This window comes from Psittacula echo (genome assembly GCF_963264785.1).
Source record: "Psittacula echo genome assembly, chromosome: 1".
In the NCBI taxonomy this organism is placed as follows: Eukaryota; Metazoa; Chordata; class Aves; order Psittaciformes; family Psittacidae; genus Psittacula; species Psittacula echo.
Window position 1 is genome coordinate 115812107 of NC_137735.1, and position 20765 is coordinate 115832871.

The 20765-nt window shown below is 43.0% G+C and overlaps 1 protein-coding gene across 1 annotated transcript; it reads left to right on the plus strand.

The window, feature by feature from the left end:
• Positions 1–2257: 2257 nt before the first annotated feature.
• On the plus strand, positions 2258–16874 carry HAL (histidine ammonia-lyase; the record flags this gene model as incomplete). Its single annotated transcript, XM_080628272.1, has 20 exons — positions 2258–2504; positions 2927–2987; positions 3161–3188; positions 3479–3553; positions 3653–3725; positions 3809–3875; positions 4065–4102; positions 4182–4307; positions 5916–6055; positions 7534–7581; positions 8579–8726; positions 8811–8906; positions 9025–9083; positions 9853–9933; positions 10822–10887; positions 10993–11158; positions 14233–14367; positions 15434–15542; positions 15624–15693; positions 16728–16874. 20 exons carry the CDS (start codon positions 2258–2260, stop codon positions 16872–16874), a joined length of 1980 nt encoding a protein of 659 aa, XP_080484398.1.
• Between the last annotated feature and the right edge of the window lie 3891 nt (positions 16875–20765).

Below are 20765 nucleotides of genomic sequence, written 5' to 3' on the forward strand. Positions count from 1 at the left end.
TTTTTAAGCAGTTCTGGGCAGTTCCCCTTATGCTAATATCACAACTTAGAGATACATTTGAAAACAGTCAGAGGTGCTGTTTTCCTTATGGTTTTTACAGCACTGGAGTTCAAGTGGATGGTTTAAGTGAAGCTGTTGTGACTGCTGCCATCTGTAGATTGTTTTTTGAAGTGAGTTTGGCAAGAACTGCTTTTCATGGAGATGATCAGCTAGCATCTGTTGAACGCAGAGATAACCCCATGTCATGGAGTAAAAATAATTTTCAAAAAGTGCTGTTTCAGAGGAGGAAGCTACCAAATACAGGTTGTGGCAAAAGGCTTGGGTTTAATTACTTAGGATTAGTTATTTAATAACTTAGGGTTAGTTACTTCACTTAGGGTGGGAGTGGAGAGCCTATCGATTTATTTCTGTTCTGAGTTTTGATCAGTATAAGCTTTCAAGCAGATGAAGTTATGTACTTTACCAAGAAGTTAATCTTTTCATGCTGAGAGCTCTAATATAAATTAAGGCATGAAGAGATCTTGTTGGATTCTGTTAATTCAAGACATCCTGAGTTCTTCCATGCAATTTTAACCTATGTATCTATGTAGTTTAAATAAAAATGGTTGAAAAATTAACTCCTAGGTCCATGAGCCTCAAAAGTGAGTTTAAATTCTTTCTATGAATGTTGTGACACTCAGCTTTTAATAAACACAATGAAATCCTGTCTTTTTTGAAATATAATAGTGTAATTTCCATGTATGTGAAGTGTTTACAGGCTTGTGTTAAGGACCTAATGGGCCATTCATTCTCTTCTTGCCGCTCCTCTGAACAAGTGGTAAGTTCTGCTGGAAAATTCACTGAAAAGAATTTTTCTGTTTTTCAGGTTAGAAATTTATGCAATTCCTTTCATTTACTCCCAAAACCTAATCAGGCTTCTGCTACAGCGTCACCTGAACGAACGAGATTTCCCTCAGGCAAGGCTCTGGTAGGAGAAGGGGGTACCTGGTATTAATAGGTTCTGGTCCAAGCTATCAGATTGCAATGAAAACTCCTGTTCTTTGTTTTAGAAATGTTTTATATTACTAGTTTGGATAATACTTTGTCATAAAAGCCCATTTATCATACATAATGATCTGGCAGTTCATGCTGCCAGATAATCCTGGCTTTTTGCTGTCAGAGCTAGAAAAAAAATTGGTGGTAGGCATGGTTTTCACTAGTGTCCTGCTCTGCTGGGGCAGTCTGTCTGTCTAATCTCCCACACAGAGACTCCCACCTGGGGGTCTCCATTTAAAATTGCCTACAATAATTCAACCACAGGTAAGTGCACTTTATAGTAGTGCTTTTGTCTGGTAACACTATTGTGGAGAGTACGGACTACAAGTGGTGTTATTTTTTTGTCTTTAAAGACAAAGGTATTTTCAGCCTCTGTGTGGACATGGTTATTGCTAAACTTTATTTTGGCACCATTTTAATAGGTATTTCTCCACTTCTTTTCCTCTGCATCTGCCAGCAAAAGAAGCATGATATAGCAGCACCAGGCTTGGTAGCGTGCAGTTGTGGCCTAATGCTTCTTGCTACCTGGTGTAGCAACATCTTCCAGATTGTAAATGAAAGGGTAATGAAAATTTATGAGTGTTTTTCTCACCTACAATACAGTATTATGTTTTCAGACTTCAGCATGGGACTGAGCAAAGTGGGCTTGCTTCCTCTGCTGCCTGCTTTTATCGTGCAGTAGATAGAGGTATGAAAGTAGTATAATCCATTTTCCTTCCAATCCTAGTAGCCATGACCAACCCATATTAACAGGGTGACTATTCCAGCCCTGACCATCATGGAGGTTTTCGTCAGTGTGATCTACTGCCAGGTGACAACTTTGTTAACTCCTGTTGAACCTTGAAGTTTTTAGAAAGTTGCATTCCAGCTTAGTCTGATTTATTTATCTATTCTTGATACTTAAGATCCAGCCCCTGGATTTTCATTTCTGTATCCCTGATGTGATCTTTGGGGAAAAAAAGTCCTGTGTCAATAGTTTGGGGGACTTGCCTTTCCATGAAAAGGGAGTTCTCCCTGGGATTGTTTTGATTGGATGAAGTCAGTTGAATACATTGATCTCACTTATTTACAAAGGTGGGGATTTTGAGGGTGGATTTTTGCCTCTCACTGATTGCAACATTGGACTCCAGCTAGAAGCTGTCTTCAGGCCATCACATGGTAAATGTAAGGCTGCTGCACCCTGCAGCCCTTCTTGATCAAGGGACAGTTTGGGGGAGAAAGCATGCTGAGATACACAGTGCATGTCCGAGGAGAATGGCTGGCAGTGCCATGTCACAGCAGCACCAACACAGTTGGGTGGCTAGGAAAGGAAGCTGTGAGACGGTACATGAAGAACAAACCCGACAACGGGGGATTTGCCTCAGTGGAAGATGTAAAATTTTATGTTCGAAGGTGCAAGGGACTTGGCTTGCTGGATCTTGAAGATACAGTGGAGGATGCTCTGGAGGATAATGAATTTGTTGAAGTTGGTAAGCAAAGTGTTAAGCAACACATTGCAGAGTGACCATGTTGGCATCTGTGTCAGCGAACTCTGTCTTAGTTTATCTAAAATTACATCTGAGAGGGCATTATGGCTTTTACGGAAAAATGGCAAAATGTTTTAAGAATATTAGAACTATATAAAGCTTAGAATGTACAGGACTTTAGATGCATCACCAGCACATGATGTCATATATAATATATGCTTGGGTTAGGCTGTTCTGCTTTTGCCTTTAGGGTACCTTAAATGAATACATATTTGCTTGCTGTTTTCCTGTAAGCATACAAATACATTCAGGGTTGATACAGCTGTAAGAAATCTAATTTGAAGTTGTATTATAATGAATAACAAATTAATTTATATGTAGAATGCAATTTAATTACATGTGTTTATTCTGCTTATTTCTCCTAGTTATAGAAGGAGATATAATGTCTCCAGATTTCATACCGTCTCAGCCAGAAGGAGTTCATTTGTATCCTTTTCTGGGTGCTATGTGAGCTAGTTATAATTCCAGATCTGTAATTCTTTAGATTTCCCTGTTCTTTTAGTGTTCCTTCATTCTTAAAACACATTAACAGCTGTAATCAAATGGTCCCTACATGTGAAATCCGGTCTGCCCTTTATTTTCCTTTACACAACCTTCAGATACAGCAAATACCGAGAACCAGAACAGGTAGGAATTACCAGTGATTTTACAACTCAGTAACAAATCTGCTACTCACCAAAACGTGCAGAGAGTTGAGCCGCTGCAGCATTCACAAGTGCAGGGGCTGTTAGATTGGCTGGGCCCAGGAAATTCAATCATATAATGTGCTTATTATGTTTCTGTTAGTGAGTTCCTGTCTTGTAAATAAGCATGAGCAACCTTTCTGTCATTGCTGAGTTTTAACTGTATTTGTTTTAATTCTGATTATGAAGTGACTTGATACATATCCCAGACTAAAAGGTGGTTCTTTGGTGTAGTATATTTTTTTAGATGGCAACAGTTTAACAACGGAGGACTTGGTCAATTTAGGAAAGGGGCTCTACAAGATCAAGGTAAAGATTCTGAATAAATGTGGGTAAAAATTACATGTTTATCTTTTTATAATCTAAATAATAATAGATAAACTAATATTTAAATTACTCATGTTTTAGCTCACACCTGAAGCTGAAGCAAAAGTCAGTGAATCACGAGAAGTGATTGAAAGGATCGTAAGGGAACAGACAGGTAAATATTCTTAGTCTAGCTATTAATTGTTCAGAAAACTTAATCGTGTTCCCTTCTTAACCAGCAGTGTATGTTTCTTGCAGTTGTTTATGGAATCACCACAGGGTTTGGGAAGTTTGCCAGGACAGTCATTCCAAACAGTAAGCTGAGGTAAGTTGTTTGTGCAGCTTGCTCCATTCTTTCTTTTTAGGAAAGGAAGAAGAGGGAGCATTTTGACCCTGTACATTTATATTCTGTGTTTAGATGAGAAGGCTGCTTCAGTATTTCGCTCTGTTCCGTGCAAAATAAACCCTGATGAGACTTATTTGGGATTTTACTTTTTTCTTTTTTTGTCCATAGGGAGCTTCAAGTGAACTTGGTTCGCTCACATTCAGCAGGTAATAAGGAATTACCTGATGTTTCCCTCTTCTGCCACTGTTGGTAGCAGTTTAGTAACCAAAAGGGTTACTGTTTCAGGTGTGGGGAAACCTTTGAGCCCAGAGAGATCTCGCATGCTGCTGGCCCTGAGAATTAACGTCCTGGCAAAGGGATACAGTGGAATATCCCTAGAAACGCTCCAGCAGGTTATTGAAGCATTTAATGGTAAAAAGATATTTAAAGAAAGTCCCCTTTCCCTTATCTTTTTCTTTTGATTCATTAAATGATGCAGCTCAATGGGTCAATCTATGGATGTTGCTCTTTCAACTTGGTAGTGGTGAGAGATCAGGACCAGAGGTTGTCTTGACAAGCTCACAACTAGAGACTGTTCCTCTGTTGAAAAAAAGAGGGCTATGAGAAGAACTGACAGGAAAGGCTGAGAGAAAGGGATGAACTTCAATAGACAGAAGTTTAGGAAATGAGCCTCTGAGAGGTTAGGTAATTAGTGCAATACTAGGCTTAACTAGGAGCATGACTGATTCTGAGTGATCTCTTCATCAAGGGCTCAAGTCTATTGTCCTATTGGGTGTGTGCTGATGTGTGCCACCATCTTTAGGAATGCTGGGATTTTGGGGAGGGAGATAGCTATTACCATGTAGAGAACTGCGTGTATTGGTGTTCGTCAAGCAGATCCACTTAAGCAGCACCTGGTTTTGCGAGTAGCACCCCCCCACACACATAAGTGATTGTAATCAAGGGCTACAAGGGAGCCATGCAGAAGTGTGTGGCTAGTCAGCAGCTCATGTGGCCACAACTGTAAAAGCAGTTAAAGTTGCTTTGCCACAGATGCTGTGGCAGGGAAACCAAAGGCGTGGCTGTGCTGCTTGTCAGCTGATGTCTATTGATGGTCCCTCTGGCAAGGCATGCCAGTACAGCAGTGATGAGTAAAAAGCACCTTCTCCCTGTGTTAGAGGTATTACATTCAACTTTCCTTCTCTTTTTTTCCTAAACTATAGATTGGAAGATTGTTGTGGAACTATAGATCATGCATGTGAGAGAAGAGTCATATTCATATACAAGGGGCCCAAACAATACATGCTTTGTGCTGCCCTCTGTTATATCCCCCTCCCCCCACAGTGAGTGAAGGAGCTGCGATTTAGTGTTTAGCTCTGCAAAAGAAGAGAATTGGGCTGGTTCCTTCCCTGCTTTTTCTGCAGTTCCCTGGGCTCAGTTTCTTCATTTCCACCCATTCAGTGCTCAGAGGACTAAGATGGGGGGAAGAGGACTCAGAGATGCTCCATCTCTGGAATTGCTCAAGGCCGGGCTGTACGGGTCTGTGAGCAACCTGATCACCTTGCACCTAGTGCAAGGTGTCACTGACCAGTGGGATTAGGACAAAGGAAGAGATCTCTAAGGTCCCTTCCAACCAAAACCATTTTATCATTCTATCATAAGATGATTTCTACGAGTTTAGTGGAGTGAGAATGAAGAGGTAGGTTTGTCCACTTCAGTGGTCACCCTGCATTGGAGAGCTGAGAGGAGTGATGTTTTACCTTCCCGGCTGTGTGGCTGTACCTGCAGTCACCCTGGACTGTGGTCACCTCACTCCAAAACTAAATGCAAGGCTAAATGCAGAAAGGATTAATTTCTGTATAAACTACAGCTAGCCTGTGAGCAGGGACAAATCCCAGCCTGCAACAAGAGTAATCATGTTGGTGCTATTGACTATAATCAAAGGATGTTATTGTGACTGCACTCATATGCTGGCTTCTCTGTTTTCCAAGGAGTATCAAGAGGCAGCTCTAACAGGAGTCATTTTCGTTTTCTTCCTAGCATCCTGCCTTCCTTATATCCCAGAAAAAGGGACAGTTGGAGCCAGCGGAGACTTGGCCCCCCTCTCTCATCTTGCTCTGGGATTAATTGGAGAAGGAAAAATGTGGTCCCCAAAGAGTGGCTGGGCTGACGCTAAATATGTAAGATTCATGCGGCTAATTGCTTTTTCTTCTACTTGCTAGCTCATTTGCCAAGTTGTGCGCAGCCTTGAGAGAAAGAGAGCTTTCACTCAGATTAAAAGTATGTAAAAGATTTCGCATTTTTTGTACCAGTCTGAACTCGGACTAAGTTGCCTTTAGTAACTCATTCTCTACCTTGAGGAAGGTGGATCCGTGAGAATGGAGTATCTGACCCACACTCAGTGGAGCAGATACGAATATGCAGCATGTTATTAAGTCCTAAAGAAATATCATGCCATAGTATTGCAATACAAGATACCATAGTGATGTAATTTAGGACCTGGAGAGAGGGACAGAATATGATACCAGCTATGGAAGTATAATTACTACATCTTGAACTCCATGGACATCAACACTGTTCCAAAAAACACTGTTCCAAGATCACCTCAAATTCAAACCTCAAAATGCTGAGAGCAACTGGAGATTATTTGAGGCAGTAATTTATATGAATAACATTTCTACTGATTTTATAATGGCTTTAAGTGAACACACAGGTTTGGACATTTCATTTTTGATAAATTAACTAGGGTTCCAAGAAACATTTATAACATTCTCCTTTACAAGATGGAAGCTTTACAATAGAATTAATTTTTAATTAATTGTGAATTTGCCACTAATATATCAGCAGATTGATTTAGCTTTGAGTATCTCCAAGTCTGGCCCCTCCAGAGTCTTTTGTCGTAGTTTGTTCTGATACATCTGTCACTCCTATCCATGGATATTTGAACACCAGATTTATTCATGGATTGGTAGCTGTACCGTTGCTGTAGGCTGGGGAAGTGCTGAGAGCTACACAGGAAGAGAAGTAAGAAGGAAGTAGGCTGGTGTGTTCTGGACCTTTGGGACCACAAATTATGGTTGTACACCTCTGAGACGTATTACCTTTTCAGTTGGAAAGGTTGAAAAGACTATAATCAGAGTCAAAGCTATACCATTCCTCTATTTCCCACAAGAGTGACTGCCGTATGGAATAGACATGTATAGAATAAACTGAGTAGGATTTCGATCATTGGAGATCTTCCATAGAAATGGTTAGGGAATCATTAATAAAAGAGTAGTTTATGTGAAGCCAAACCTGTTATGAGGCAGGGTGTAGGCGGAACTACCTTCCCAAGGTGTTTCCAGCCTTGGCTACAATTACTCTCTTCATCAGCTAATACATGGTAAATGTTAATGAGCTGTGACAGTTCCTACTACTTTCTTCTATTGGCACTGGGAAATGAAGTGCTAGTTCAAAAGCCCCAAAATGCTGTCCTTTATTTAGGTCAGCAGAAAAACAGTATTTTAAATGTTTGTATAGAAAGGTCTTTTTCACCTATTGCTTAAGGGATTTGTTAATATTTTTATCTATGGAAACATTTAAGATTTAAAAGTTTTTTTGTGATTGAATTACTGGAAACCTTTTGTATTAATTACCCTTTCATTAAACTCCTTCACAGGTCCTGGAAGCCCATGGTCTGAGACCAATTACCTTGAAACCAAAAGAGGTAATAAAATATAATGATGCCAGCTGATGGAAAACAAGCATAGTTGATCACTATGCTTACAATTTAGAGCATGAAATGTATTAACGGTCATTTTAAATCAAGCTCCAGAAGGATATTAATGAAATATTATCAAGAGTGGGATTCACCTCTCTTAGTATCACCCTATTTGACTTGAAATGTCAGACCCAAGCCTCATGTTTAGATTGGCTCTGTAGTTGGAGGACATAGGCATCTTCAGAAAACACTTTCTATCATCCTGAAACAGCTATCTAAGAAGCCTTCTCAAGGTACCTATTTGCCCTTTGACCATAACAGGAGCTCAGATGACTGACTTGAACCAGGTGTTTGACTTCTAGATCATTAAAACTAGGTGAGACGAATCTCACTCTGAATATTAACGTTTACATGGGAACACAACAGGTTTGAGGGCTGTGGACCTCTTTGATAATGGACCTCAGTAGTTATTAAACAGCACCAGGAGCAAGCCAAATACAGTGTCTTCTAAAGGCAAATGAAGGCTCCCGTGGGCCTTATGTTTGCTTAGAACAAATCTTTTGAAGCAGTTATAACTTCTAATGCTCTTTTAATATACTACTTCCTCATTGCACCCCCCATGCTTATAACTTTTTGGGTTTAATAATTTAAGAAGAAACAATAAGAACAGGATTCCACTTCCAAAGGACTGGAAAAGAATAAATATTTTCTGTGCTTTTCTTGCTTGAAAGAAACTTGAAAAAACATTAAATAAACCTCTTGCTTGAAACTATTGGAGCTCCAATGCTGCCTAAAGTGACTTAGTAGTTGTGAACACTGGCAATTTATGTAGCAAAGATGCCAGGTCAAGCTGTGCGTTTTATGATTTCAGGACAATCCAGGAAGCTGAGCAAAGGTCTTAACTCATTCGTGTGAGACAAACAATTATCACAGGGATGGGGAATTATCACAGCATGTGGAATAGCCACAATGAATTTGCTTAACATCTGTCCTCTCTTTGAAGGGTCTGGCTCTCATCAATGGGACACAAATGATCACCTCGCTGGGATGTGAAGCAGTTGAAAGGGCTGGTGCTATAGCTAGACAAGCTGACATAATTGCTGCCCTTACGCTTGAAGTCTTGAAGGGTACAACAAGGGCCTTTGACACTGGTGGGTACTGAGCCTTTCCTGTCTGTTCACTTAACAGCTGTTGGCAAGAGAAACAAAACCTGACAGTGTAACTTGGTTTACTAGATATCCATGCAGTGCGCCCACACCGAGGGCAGGCTGAAGTGGCATTTCGATTCAGGTCCCTTCTAGATTCTGACCATCATCCATCAGAAATAGCAGGTGAACAATCTTGCCCTTCACTCTCTCAGGTTACCAGGACAGGCTGGGTTCTTCAACAGTAGCCTGTATGCTTTTGTATGGGGGAATACTTGAGTTTTCCTCTCTTGATTCCTTCTAGAGAGCCATAGATTCTGTGACCGAGTTCAGGATGCATACACGATGCGCTGCTGCCCTCAGGTAAAACTTACTTTTATTTCTTTTCATAGCAATTCATAAATGATGGTGAAGTTCCCACCTCAGAAATGCATCAATTATATGTTGTCTGACTCCATTAGAGGTTTTATTTTGCATTTCCCTCACTTTGAAGTTAGTATTAATGGACACAATTCATCGGTCCCATGCATGCATCCATTGGGCAGCATCTAACAAAGCTATGTTCATATCTAGAAGAGACCACGGTGTCTGAAGCAGAGGGAAGCTACTGGTTTCTGTGCTTGAGGGCTTTGCAGGTCATTTGTTCTGCACTGGTGCTAAGACCATGAACTGGGGAAAGGTGGTTCCAGAAGCAGCCAGACTGCAGTATCTCAAACATAGTGGAAAAACTTGATCCCATAAGTTTTAGCATGCTCAAAGCTATTAAATCAGTGGGATGAATGGAAGTTAATTAATTAATGAGACTGTTTCTGTGGGAGATTTATGAAGCTACTTCTCCCCTAATAACACTTCTACCACTGAGTAAGTATCCTATCTTCCATTTCGGGTAAACCAACCCAGACAAGTAAAGAATGACATATTCAAGTAACCCTTTCAGCGATACTGCCATAGTAACAGTAAATATAGTCTTCTGGGTGTCTAGGATGAGCTTATTTTAAGAGCAAATCCAAGACCATCTGCATGTATGGATTTAGAGATTGGGAGGATGGGAGAGTACCTGCAGCTCAGTCAGCATCCTGAAGATGAAGTAAGTATGGATACTAAGGTCAAGTGCTAATGTCCTTTGTTCTAGGTGCATGGAGTTGTAAACGATACAATTGCTTTTGTGAAGGACATCATGATGACTGAAATCAATAGTGCCACGGACAACCCTGTATCTTTTGATGACCTATTACTATGTAAAATTTTGTTTTGTCTTTTTTATCCATTTCTTCTATATAATTATTTGCATCAGAGGAAAAAACATTGTAACTGCCTTCAGTCAAGAACTACTACAGTCAAGAAGTTGCAATAGCAACTTCTCTTCCTTTCCCCATGTCTGCATTGGTGCATCCAAGTGTGTGTTGGGGAGAGGAAATTACGTGCATGTGGTTTAGTGCATGTTAAATGTTTCCTAGATTAGATTATATATGTCTCTATTGAATATGTAGATAGATGGGATTTGGCAACCAAATGGACACAGACAGGTGGTGATTTGTCATATGAAACATCTGTTGGTGCAGCATGAGTGAAACCTGTACTAAATTGCGCTCTGGGAAGGCAGACAAAAGACATGTTGGCTGGTAAGCCTCATTGTGGCTCAGCCTCATAAACTCTATGTACATGTCTCGCATTGGCACTGGGCAAGGCTGGATTCCCCTCAGTAGTATAATGATGCTATATGTAACATCATATCAATTGCTAATAAGCATTACTGCTTGTAACCTGTCTAAAATTGTATCTAGCATGGAGAGAATCTACCAGAGAACTGAGAAACTTATGTTAGGATCCAAACATGTGTGTTTCTTTGCACGCTTCTCACCCTTGATCAAAGACCTCATTTCATGTAGTCTATTTGGAAAAATCGATGTCAAAATTGTATCTGTAAGTTTGGAGAACCAAGATTGGGTCTTCATTTTCTCAAAAGTGAACACACAGATGTAATATAATGTGCTTGCAAATAGAAACCTGCTAGCACAAACATTCCTTCAGTTAAGATACTCTGATTAGTAACAGATATCTGAATTTTCACTCATATTTTTGCCTTAACTTCTCCTTAAAGATGGTGTTTGCTGAAAGAGCAGAGACCATTTCTGGAGGAAATTTTCATGGTGAATATCCTGCAAAGGTAATTAAGCATTTGGAGAAAGAAAAACTAAAAATTGGTTTCTGTTTCGGTTTTCTATTCGTTTGTTTCTCCTGTCATCTGGTTTAATGAGATCTTCTTTTATAGGCTCTGGACTACTTGGCAATTGGCGTGCATGAACTCGCTGCAATTAGTGAAAGAAGAATAGAGAGGCTCTGTAACCCCTCGCTTAGCGAGCTGCCTGCATTTTTAGTCACTGAAGGAGGTCTGAACTCTGGCTTCATGATAGCACACTGCACAGCAGCTGCCCTGGGTGAGTGCTTGAGCAATATCAAGAGAAAGCTAGAAAGACCATTTTATGTCAAGGCAGTTGTAATTTGGTAGTAGATACAAAGGCATCTCGCTCCTGTTTTCCATCTGTTCTCTATGTGCTGGGTACAAAGTTCTAAGTTCAGTCCAGCTACAGTTATTTCAGCTCAGGATTCTTTATTCTGCATTGATCCATGGAGAAGTTTAGTGCTCTGAGCGTGCAAACCCTTAGGTGGACTTTTGTGAGAACACTTGCCTGGTTTCATCTTTATGGGATTGGCAGGGAGTTTTCTCGTTTACAATCACCAGCATAAGAGCCCTGGGATATTACAGTTCATAGGTTCAGGAAAGCAAGAGCCAACCTAAACATGCTGTGAGTGTAGAGGGTAAAATATAAGAGATGCAGATAGACAAAGGAACAAAACATAACATATAAATGTGTACATAAACATCTTGCAGGAAAAAATAGTCAGTGAACTTAATCAATGTGATAAAGGAGCACTGCCTAGAGGCTGGTTTTGGAAGTGGATCTGGAAAAGGAGCTGAAGTGCTTGTCCCCTTTTTGAAGGATGGAAACTTTTCCTTTTGGCTGGGCAGAGTTTAGGTCGGCTCTAGGCGTTAGCTGTTGTTTGGCTTCAGGTTTTGCAGCTCACGTCTGCAATCTGGAGTAAGATATTCTGGGGTGCTTATGGTCTTTCCTGAAGGGAATGAAAATGACCTCCCTGCCTCCTAAGTCATCACTGAGCTGGCACCAGGACTCCATGGGTTAGAAAAGATCTGCGTGCACCCAGAGCACTGTGAATGCAGACTTCATTTTTGCTCTTCTAAAGAGCAGCGCTCAACCTCAAATTGGTTTTGGATGGTGCCTACAGTCCTTCCTGCGGCCAAATTCCCCTTGCTTTTGAGCACAGCTTGAGAGACTTACTCCAGGTCTCCCACCTGGCTTGCAAAGCCGGAGTGCTTCCAACTTGTGGGTATATGTACCCAGAGGAGGGACATGGGCAGCCTCATAGCAAGGCAAGGAAGGTGGGAGAGGATTTGTGTCATGCTCCTGCATCTTCCCGGAGCAAGTTCTGCAAGCGCCTCTGCTCTGATGTGGAGAGACCAGATGCTGATCTCAATCTCTCTTCTTGAAACCAGGGAGGGGCAGTGTCTGTGGCCGAGAACAGAGGTTGCCTTGGAGTAACAGGCATGCCAGGCTTGTATTTCAGTGATGCTGTCTGCTCTTTTTCTTCAGTTTCCATCAAGCCTTTGAGTCAAAGCAACACAACCCTGAAGGTGGGGGAGGAGAGAGTAGTTCTTCTATATTTGATTAATATTTGCATCTCAAGGCTTTTGAGAACCTGAACGTGCACAAGTCCATGGGACCTGATGAAATCCATCTGAGGGTCCTGAAGGAGCTGACGAATGAAGTTGCTAAGCCACTGGCCATCATATTTGAAAAATCATGGCAGTCAGGTGAAGTTCCCGATGACTGGAAAAAGGGAAATATAACCCCCATTTTCAAGAAGGGGAAAATGGATGACCCAGGGAATTACAGACCAGTCACTCTCACCTCTGTGCCTGGCAAACTCTTGGAGCAGATTCTCCTGGAAGGCATGCTAAGGCACATGAAAAACAAGGAGGTGGTTGGTGACAGCCAGCATGGCTTCACTAAGGGGAAATCCTACCTGACCAATTTGGTGGCCTTCTATGATGGGGCTACGGAACTGATGGACAGGGGTAGAGCAGTTGGCGTCATCTACCTGGATTTGTGCAAACCGTTTGACATGACATCCTTGTCTCTAAATTGAAGAGACATCAATTTGATGGGTGGACCACTCAGTGGATAAAGAGCTGGCTGGATGGCCGCATGCAAAGATTTGTGGTCAATGGCTCAGTCTGGCTGGAGACCGATAACAAGTGATGTCCCTCAGGGATCGGTGTTGGGACCGGTCTTGTTCAACATCTTTGTCGGTGACATGGACAGTGGGATCAAGTGTGTCCTCAGCAGATTTGCCGATGGCACCAAGCTGTGTGGTTCGGTTGATACGCTGGAGGGAAGGAATGCCATCCAGAGGGACCTCAACACACTTGTGAGGTGGGCTGATGCCAACCTTATGAAGTTTAACCATGCCAAGTGCAAGGTCCTACACCTGGGTCAGAGCAATCCCAGGCACGGCTACAGGTTGGGCAGAGAAGAGATTCAGAGCAGCCCTGCAGAGAAGGACTTGGGGGTGTTGGTCAATGAGAAAATGAACATGAGCCAGCTTCAGTGTGCGCTCACAGCCCAGAAAGCCAACCGTATCCTGGGCTGCATCAAAAGGAGCGTGACCAGCAGGTCGAAGGAGGTGATCCTGCCCCTCTCCTCTGCTCTCGTGAGACCTCCCTTGGAGTATTGTGTGCAGTTCTGGTGTCCTCAACATAAAAAGGACATGGAACTGTTGGAACAAGTCCAGAGGAGGGCCACGAGGATGATCAGGGGACTGGAGCAGCTCCCGTATGAAGACAGGCTGAGAAAGTTGGGGCTCTTCAGCCTGGAGAAGAGAAGGCTGCGTGGAGATCTCATAGCAGCCTTCCAGTATCTGAAGGGGGCTTATAAGGATGCTGGGGAGGGACCATTCATTAGGGACTGTAGTGACAGCACAAGGGGTAACGGGTTCAAACTTCAACAGGGGAAGTTTAGATTGGATCTAAGGAAGAAATTCTTTACTGAGAGGGTGGTGAGGCACTGGAATGGATTTGCCCAGGGAAGCTGTGAATGCTCCATCCCTGGCGGTGTTCAAGGCCAGGTTGGACAGAGCCTTGGGTGACATGGTTTAGTGTGGGGTGTCCCTGCCCATGGCAGGGGGGTTGGAACCAGATGATCTTAAGGTCCTTCCAACCCTAACTATTCTATGATTCTAAGGCTGATATTGGTTACTGTTTTCAGAGGCAGTGGTAGTCTTCAAGGTGCTTATTACAAATTTTGATGCATCCTCAGAAGAGGAGCAATAGTTGGACCTGAGGTGGTGGACAGGCTCTTTGCTCCAGGTTGGCCATTTCTTCTGCTGTCTCATGCCCCTTCTGTCCTAAATTCATTGCACTGTTTTCTTGCAGTTTCTGAGAACAAAGCCTTGTGCCACCCCTCTTCTGTTGATTCTCTCTCAACCAGTGCTGCTACAGAGGATCATGTGTCCATGGGAGGATGGGCTGCAAGAAAAGCCTTGAGAGTTATTGAACATGTGGAACAAGGTAAAATTAAAACACTGATTTCCTGACAGACCTTAAATGTGTAACTACATGAAGATATTGGTGCCATTCTTTTTAGATATATTTTAAGAAAAAAAGGAGTTAATGCACCTGGAAGAACTATCTCAAAAATGTTTACATACTTTTACAAGCATTTTGACATTTCTACCAGAAATCAGGAAAATCTGGTACTAAGTGTTTCTTATGAAACAAAATCTCTTACTGCAGGACACTCAGCAAAATTTTCATCCCTTGCTTACAGGGACAGATTGCTGTCTTGGTTGTCTCTTTATTTGGCAGATGATGTGCTTAGATATACTGTGTCAGCTGGTAGTATGAGTAATACATGGCACACAAATACTGAACTCACCCACTAAGTTTATACAGTTGAGTGCTCTGAAGACTTAGTTCTGTAGAAACTATTCTTTGCATGTAAAGAAAAGATTTTGAGGAACTGTGTGTTTCAGCAGTGTGCTGAGAAACAGCATGTTCTAGATCCAGTTGGTTCATTCAGATCCTTGGGTGAATTGGCTTGTAAAAGTGAGGAACTAATGTCAATAATGAATGATCAGGTGTGAGGTGAGTAGATAAGGTGCAAACTTCTCCAGACAAAAGACTCTCTTCCAAACCTCTGTAATTTTCCTGGTGCTTCCATGTGGGCTCTTGCAAGCTTCATAGGCAGAACTTTCTTTAATAGCTCAGGCCCCATTCTTCTCAGTCCTAAAGAGATTTTTCTTATTTGTAATGGCCATTAATTTGAGTATTCAAAATACCCTGGAAGAGATTCATATGGATTTAAGACTGTGGTGACCAGGAGTTCCTGGCACACTGAACTGCAGAGCACTCACAATCAACTTGCTAAAATGCTGGATAACTGCCTCCAAGCACCATTCATAACATAATCCTGCTGCTGGGCCACCTTTCTCAGGTGTGTGGATCCACTGGTCTGTTTACATTGCCTAAAACCATATCATATGATCCAGAATAAATGCCAACAATAGCTTTATGAGGGAAACCTTGCCTTGAGCTGGTCCTGCAAAGTACCCCTTCCACTGTTCTGATTTCCTAGTTCTGGCTATCGAGCTGCTCGCAGCCTGCCAGGGCATTGAATTCCTACGCCCTCTGAGAACAACCACCCCATTGGAGAAGGTCTATGACCTTGTGCGGTCCGTTGTGAGGTAAGATCAGGTAAATGTCTCCCCAGCTGCTATCAGTGGTGGTTAATGTTTGGCCAATGTCTGTAATGTGTCTCATTACAGGCCTTGGATAAAGGATCGCTTCATGGCCCCAGACATTGAAGCAGCTCACAGGCTGCTCGTGGAGCAGCAGGTGAGTGTTGACTCTAGGCACAACTGATACAACTGTCTTGAGGAGCACACGGCAGCTCTGCTTTGGAAATAACCCTACGTATATTCACTGGATGAGATCACTAAAGCAGGACTCTGCCTGGGGCAAACCCACTGGATTTCTGGTGTTTGGTTTTCCTTAGTTTTTAGTGGGATAGATTTAGGAATCAGTTCCTAAACTTGCCCTGTGTAATAGATAGATTATGTTATTAAGTCCAGCAGTGTCCAGGCATAGGTCCAACTTCAAATTGCTTAAGGGCAGGGTCCTATAAACCCACAGATGTCCACAGAAATCAGCAGCCTCTCCAGATGGTGATCCTCATTCCTGGGCCAATGAAGGTTCCCTAGCCTTGAGGCCCTTGGGCATGGTCTGGATGCAAGGAGACATGGATGAGAGAATAGCAGCGGTGAAATGTGTTAACCTGGGCCAAGTGTCTGTATTGCTATAGGGTCTGTCTATTTTATTTGTTTGTAAAATATAACAGAAGAATTGAAGAGAGTAAGCAAATGGGAGAAGAAAACCACCTCTTTTTTACCTTCTTGCAGCCCTTACAGAAGGAGAGACTGAGGAGGCTGTGGAACACCACTTTTCTGCCTTAAACCCCAGCCACCGTCCCTCCCCTTTTAATTTGTCCATGCCAGCTGCTGTTTTCTTTCCCCATCCCCTTCGTAACCAAGTAGTTCTGTAAGAAGTGACAGTGATCCTCTCCCAACTATTGCACACAGAACATCAACCTGGTAGCAAGACAAGACACAATGTTTTCACCTTTAATCCTTTCACCTTACCCCCTCCCCCAGGCTGTATCTTTTCCTGTCAACTCCATCCACGTGCGCTTCCTTAAACCTCACTCTGGCTGCTTCTCTGGCTCTGCTGATCACATATGATGTATCTGCATAGGCCTGTAATTCTCATCCATCCCAATAACTTTCCTGCAGGGTTTCCTGAACTTGTGCATTGATGTCTCACCTGACTTTTTGTTTTGCCTCTGACTGCTGTTTCACTTTCTTGTTTTGCAGGTGTGGGAAGTGGCTGAACCTTACATTGAAAAGTACAGGAGGGAGCACATCCCTGAATCGAGACCCGTTTCACCAACAGCTTTCTCCCTGGGATCTCTGGATCGTATGGATGTTGGTCATGACCACAGGCATCAGGACGAACTTTAAGAGAGCAGATCCTTTCCAGGACTTTGCCCGAGGGTAGCTGTTCTGTTTGAACTCAGTGTGGTTTCTTCAGGTGAACCAGAGGACCTGACTGTGTAGCTCAGGAGCACACACAGATAGTAAAGAAATGGCTCATTAGTTTCCTTACATGTGAAAGACAGCCTATCATGATAGTGTGGTTTTGACTGCATTTCCTGAGCTTCTAACACAAAGCATTAATGGATGTTTTGTACAAGGCCTCCTGTATTTGTTTTGTCAGCTGTTCTCTGGTTTTCTCCTCATTTGTGCCAATGATACCAAACAGCCTAGGTTTGATATTCTCACCTTTAATTTTTTTCCTTGGAGTAACAGCTGTGGCGCCCTTCATTCTGCCTCAACAAAATTATCTTAAGGAGACTTACTTCTCCTCTCTCTTGCAGATCATGTGTGAGGTACAGGTTCTTGTATGACAGGAGCATTTTTAGAGCAGGTGCTTCATAAATCACAAAAGCTGTGCACATGAAAATGCACTTTGGAGGTTATTGCTCCAGAACAAATATGTTGTATTCTGGTGATGAACTACACTCAATGCAGCTTTCCAAGAGCTATGAGCTCACACCTGCAATAAACAAACTAAGGTTTCATATACGACTGCAGCAATCTATTTTCCTGTCATGTGTGATGATGAAAATGTAAAGCAAAAGCTTAATTTGGAAATAGGAAAGGTGAAACAGGGGCTGGGAAAGCAAGGGGGAGGAGGAGATGTAGGATTTGTGGATCTGAGCCGGTGCTGAAGCCATAGCACAACACCTACACTCCCATGGCTCACCAGCTATCCAAAGGCCCCATCGCCACAGACGGGCTGGTGTCACAGTGTGCTGTGTTACAATACTGATCTCTGGTACAGGCTTTATTTTGCAAGGGAAGAGTCAGGACTTGGACTTCACATCAGGATGCAGTGATGGCATGTGAAGACTGGTTAACAAACACCAGCCCTGGCACTACTGGCCTGATACCCATGGCTGGAGGAGGTTCAGCATGAGCTAGAAATCTTCCCAGGCTGTCAGCTGTGCTGCAAGGGACAGCAAAAGTGCTAGTATGGGGCTGCCCTCAGGTGTCTGAGAACTACAGTGTTACATGAGCCCTGAGGAGAGGACCCATGCCTGTTGGCAAGCCAGTGGGGAGACACCAAACCTGGCCAGAAGACCCGGCAACTGAGGTATCTACCCATGGCGCAAGAACTTTTAGCTCCTTCCTTCTGCATCTCGCTTGCAGCACCTCTGGCCTCTGTCTCTCCTGCACCAATTCAGTCCCTACTCTTTCAGCCCAAGGCTCTGTAGCAGGCATATCCAAGTCTCCCCCTGAAGCTGTTCCATTCTGTATAAAATAAGATATTAATTAAAATCAAGTGTGAGAACAAGCAGCCAGGCTTAGAGCTTGTAGGGCCAACATTTGCCTTCAGCCTCATGTTATGGCTAAACCATATGGTTCCTTCAGCGGCAAAGCCAGCAGAAGTTTCCATGTCCCACTGCCAGCCGCTGTGGGAGCCAGCAAGTGAACGTCATTGCTGCCATGTGAAAAGCAAACAAACAGAAATATTCTCACATTTCAGTGGGATGTGCCCTCCCTGACAGCTGCACTGCATGGTGGTAGCACTGCAGTGGTAGCACTGCAGTGGCAGGACCATGTAGGTGGAGGTGCGGGAGCACTGAAGCCAGCTGCATCACCAAGGTATAACCACCTGCTCTAACTGCAAACCTGCCACTAATTACAGTCCTGGGGTGTATTCCCAAATGGCTGCTGGATTTGGCTGAGCTGGTCAGGCAAGCACATGGTTTATGGTTCCCATGAGAAGAGTATCCCCTCACATCAGTAGCTTCAGGCCATGAATGCCTATTCCTGTCCAGCAGAAGAATATTCGAGGTTTTTCTTATGCAATCTTGGGCCCTCAAATGCCTCAGGCACTTCATAGAGGAGGTGCTAATCATTAGTCCCACTCACACCACTTCTGGCTGGCTGGAACCAAGGAACCACCAGCACAGACTGCAGCACGGTGGCCTCAGCTTCACACCGTGCCTGTGCAAATCCAAGAGGCACTGCTCTAGCCACATGCTCATACCCTGACAGCTCCCTCAACTGCCTGCTTGGATGTTATTTATGAAGGCTGCCTTGGTTAGAACGGACCGTGCAATTGCACACTTCAGATGCTCTTCCAAGCTCTATAAGGTCCACACTCACATCTGGTGCAACATCTGTTTACGGGAAAACACATCTAGTGGCAGGAATGCCATTAAATTGTTTTAAAAACTGATTTAGTTGGCTTGCCTGGATCAAAGCAGGAACAAAGATACTCTGTGGGGGCTTATGTATTTTGGATGTTAACAGATGTGCCAAAGCTCAGGAGATCAGAAGGTCATAATAAAGCTCGTACACGTTTGTGATGGCTTTCAGTTTTCTGTTGGTCAGAATGAGACTGTTGTCCTTCCTCAGGGGTCTGGTTCACTAAACCACCTGCTCTGTGCCACAGGTTATGCCACCTGATTGTATCAATATAATTTTTGATGCTGAGTTGTTAGTGCTTGTCAGGTGTAGTTTTATGACTTCACTTTCAGAAAATGAAGCTCTTTTGTTTCTGCAGCCACCATTTGAAGTTGAAGAAAAGCCTCAGCCAGTGTGTATTCAGAGACCCTCCCTACCCCAGACCATCACCAACACTGCAGCAGCTTGAACTCCCCACAGCTATATCATCCTTTTTTCTTCATGTCACATCCCCAAATGATGGCAGAAGCCCCAGAGAAAAGAATTAAAATAGCAGTGGAAAGAAAAATGAAAGAGAGCTTTAGAAACCCCAGGATCTTGACTTCTGACATTGCTCTGAGCAGGTGTTGTCATACTCACACTCAACTTATCATCAGAAGCCCATTCAAACTTGACATGTCTTCAAACATGTCTTGTGTTATTTCAGATTCAGCCTAGAATAAATTAAATCAGGTGGATTTTGGAACATCAGCATGACACTGCATGTGACTTTTTAAATTCCAAGGTAATTGAGATTTGGAGAGTTTGGCTACACTCATCAGACCTCACTGAGTTAACTGCCTCTAAGAGTAAACTGTAAAGACTTGGCATCACTCATTTCCAACAGCAAGCCTGATTCAACCTCTAACTTACAGCACACTCCAACTTCCACCAGCCCAGTGAGCAGTGCACTTGCATTTTCCTCTCCTTCTTGCCCCAGTAGCTCCAAAGGAGCTGATTGATCCTTGGCAAGGGAAGATATTGCAGATCAGCTGGTGAGCAGCACCTTGCTGGGCTCCCAGCTGCTGGCTTCCGCTGAGTTTGAAGGCTGCAGAAAGCAGATCGGTATTTTGGAGAGGCCAGATATTGTGCTTCCCACCACGACTGTGGTTCTGGTATCTGCTTAGTTTGGGACTGAGTAGACCCAGGAGCTATGAACGTTGCCTTGGGATACTGTGGCCTCCCACCACCACCAAGGACCATTCCAAATGTCAATGTCTCAGCCTCTGGCCCCCTGTCACAGGTCACTCTTCCCAATAAATCTTACTTGGTTGTGAACTTCTTCATTCATTGGTGGTTTCTTTGGGTTATTTTCAAATACAATAAGTAAGTTTATAGATGAATAGATTTAATAGATAAATTGTGTAAGAAACCATTTTTGAAACTGACTTATTTCAAAAGGATACAACTAGGAATTATTTTCATGCAGTAGAGAGAAGGACAGCAGACATGAAAATGTTCCAAATGGGCAATGCTTGGTAAAGTTTATTTCAACAAGAGGCTGGTAAGGTAAGCAGGCAAACAATTTACTGGCACATACAAACCTGATTTGTCTGTTGCTTTGAAATACTCCATGCTAATAGTAGCTTCCAAATTATCATTCTTAGATTATATCTC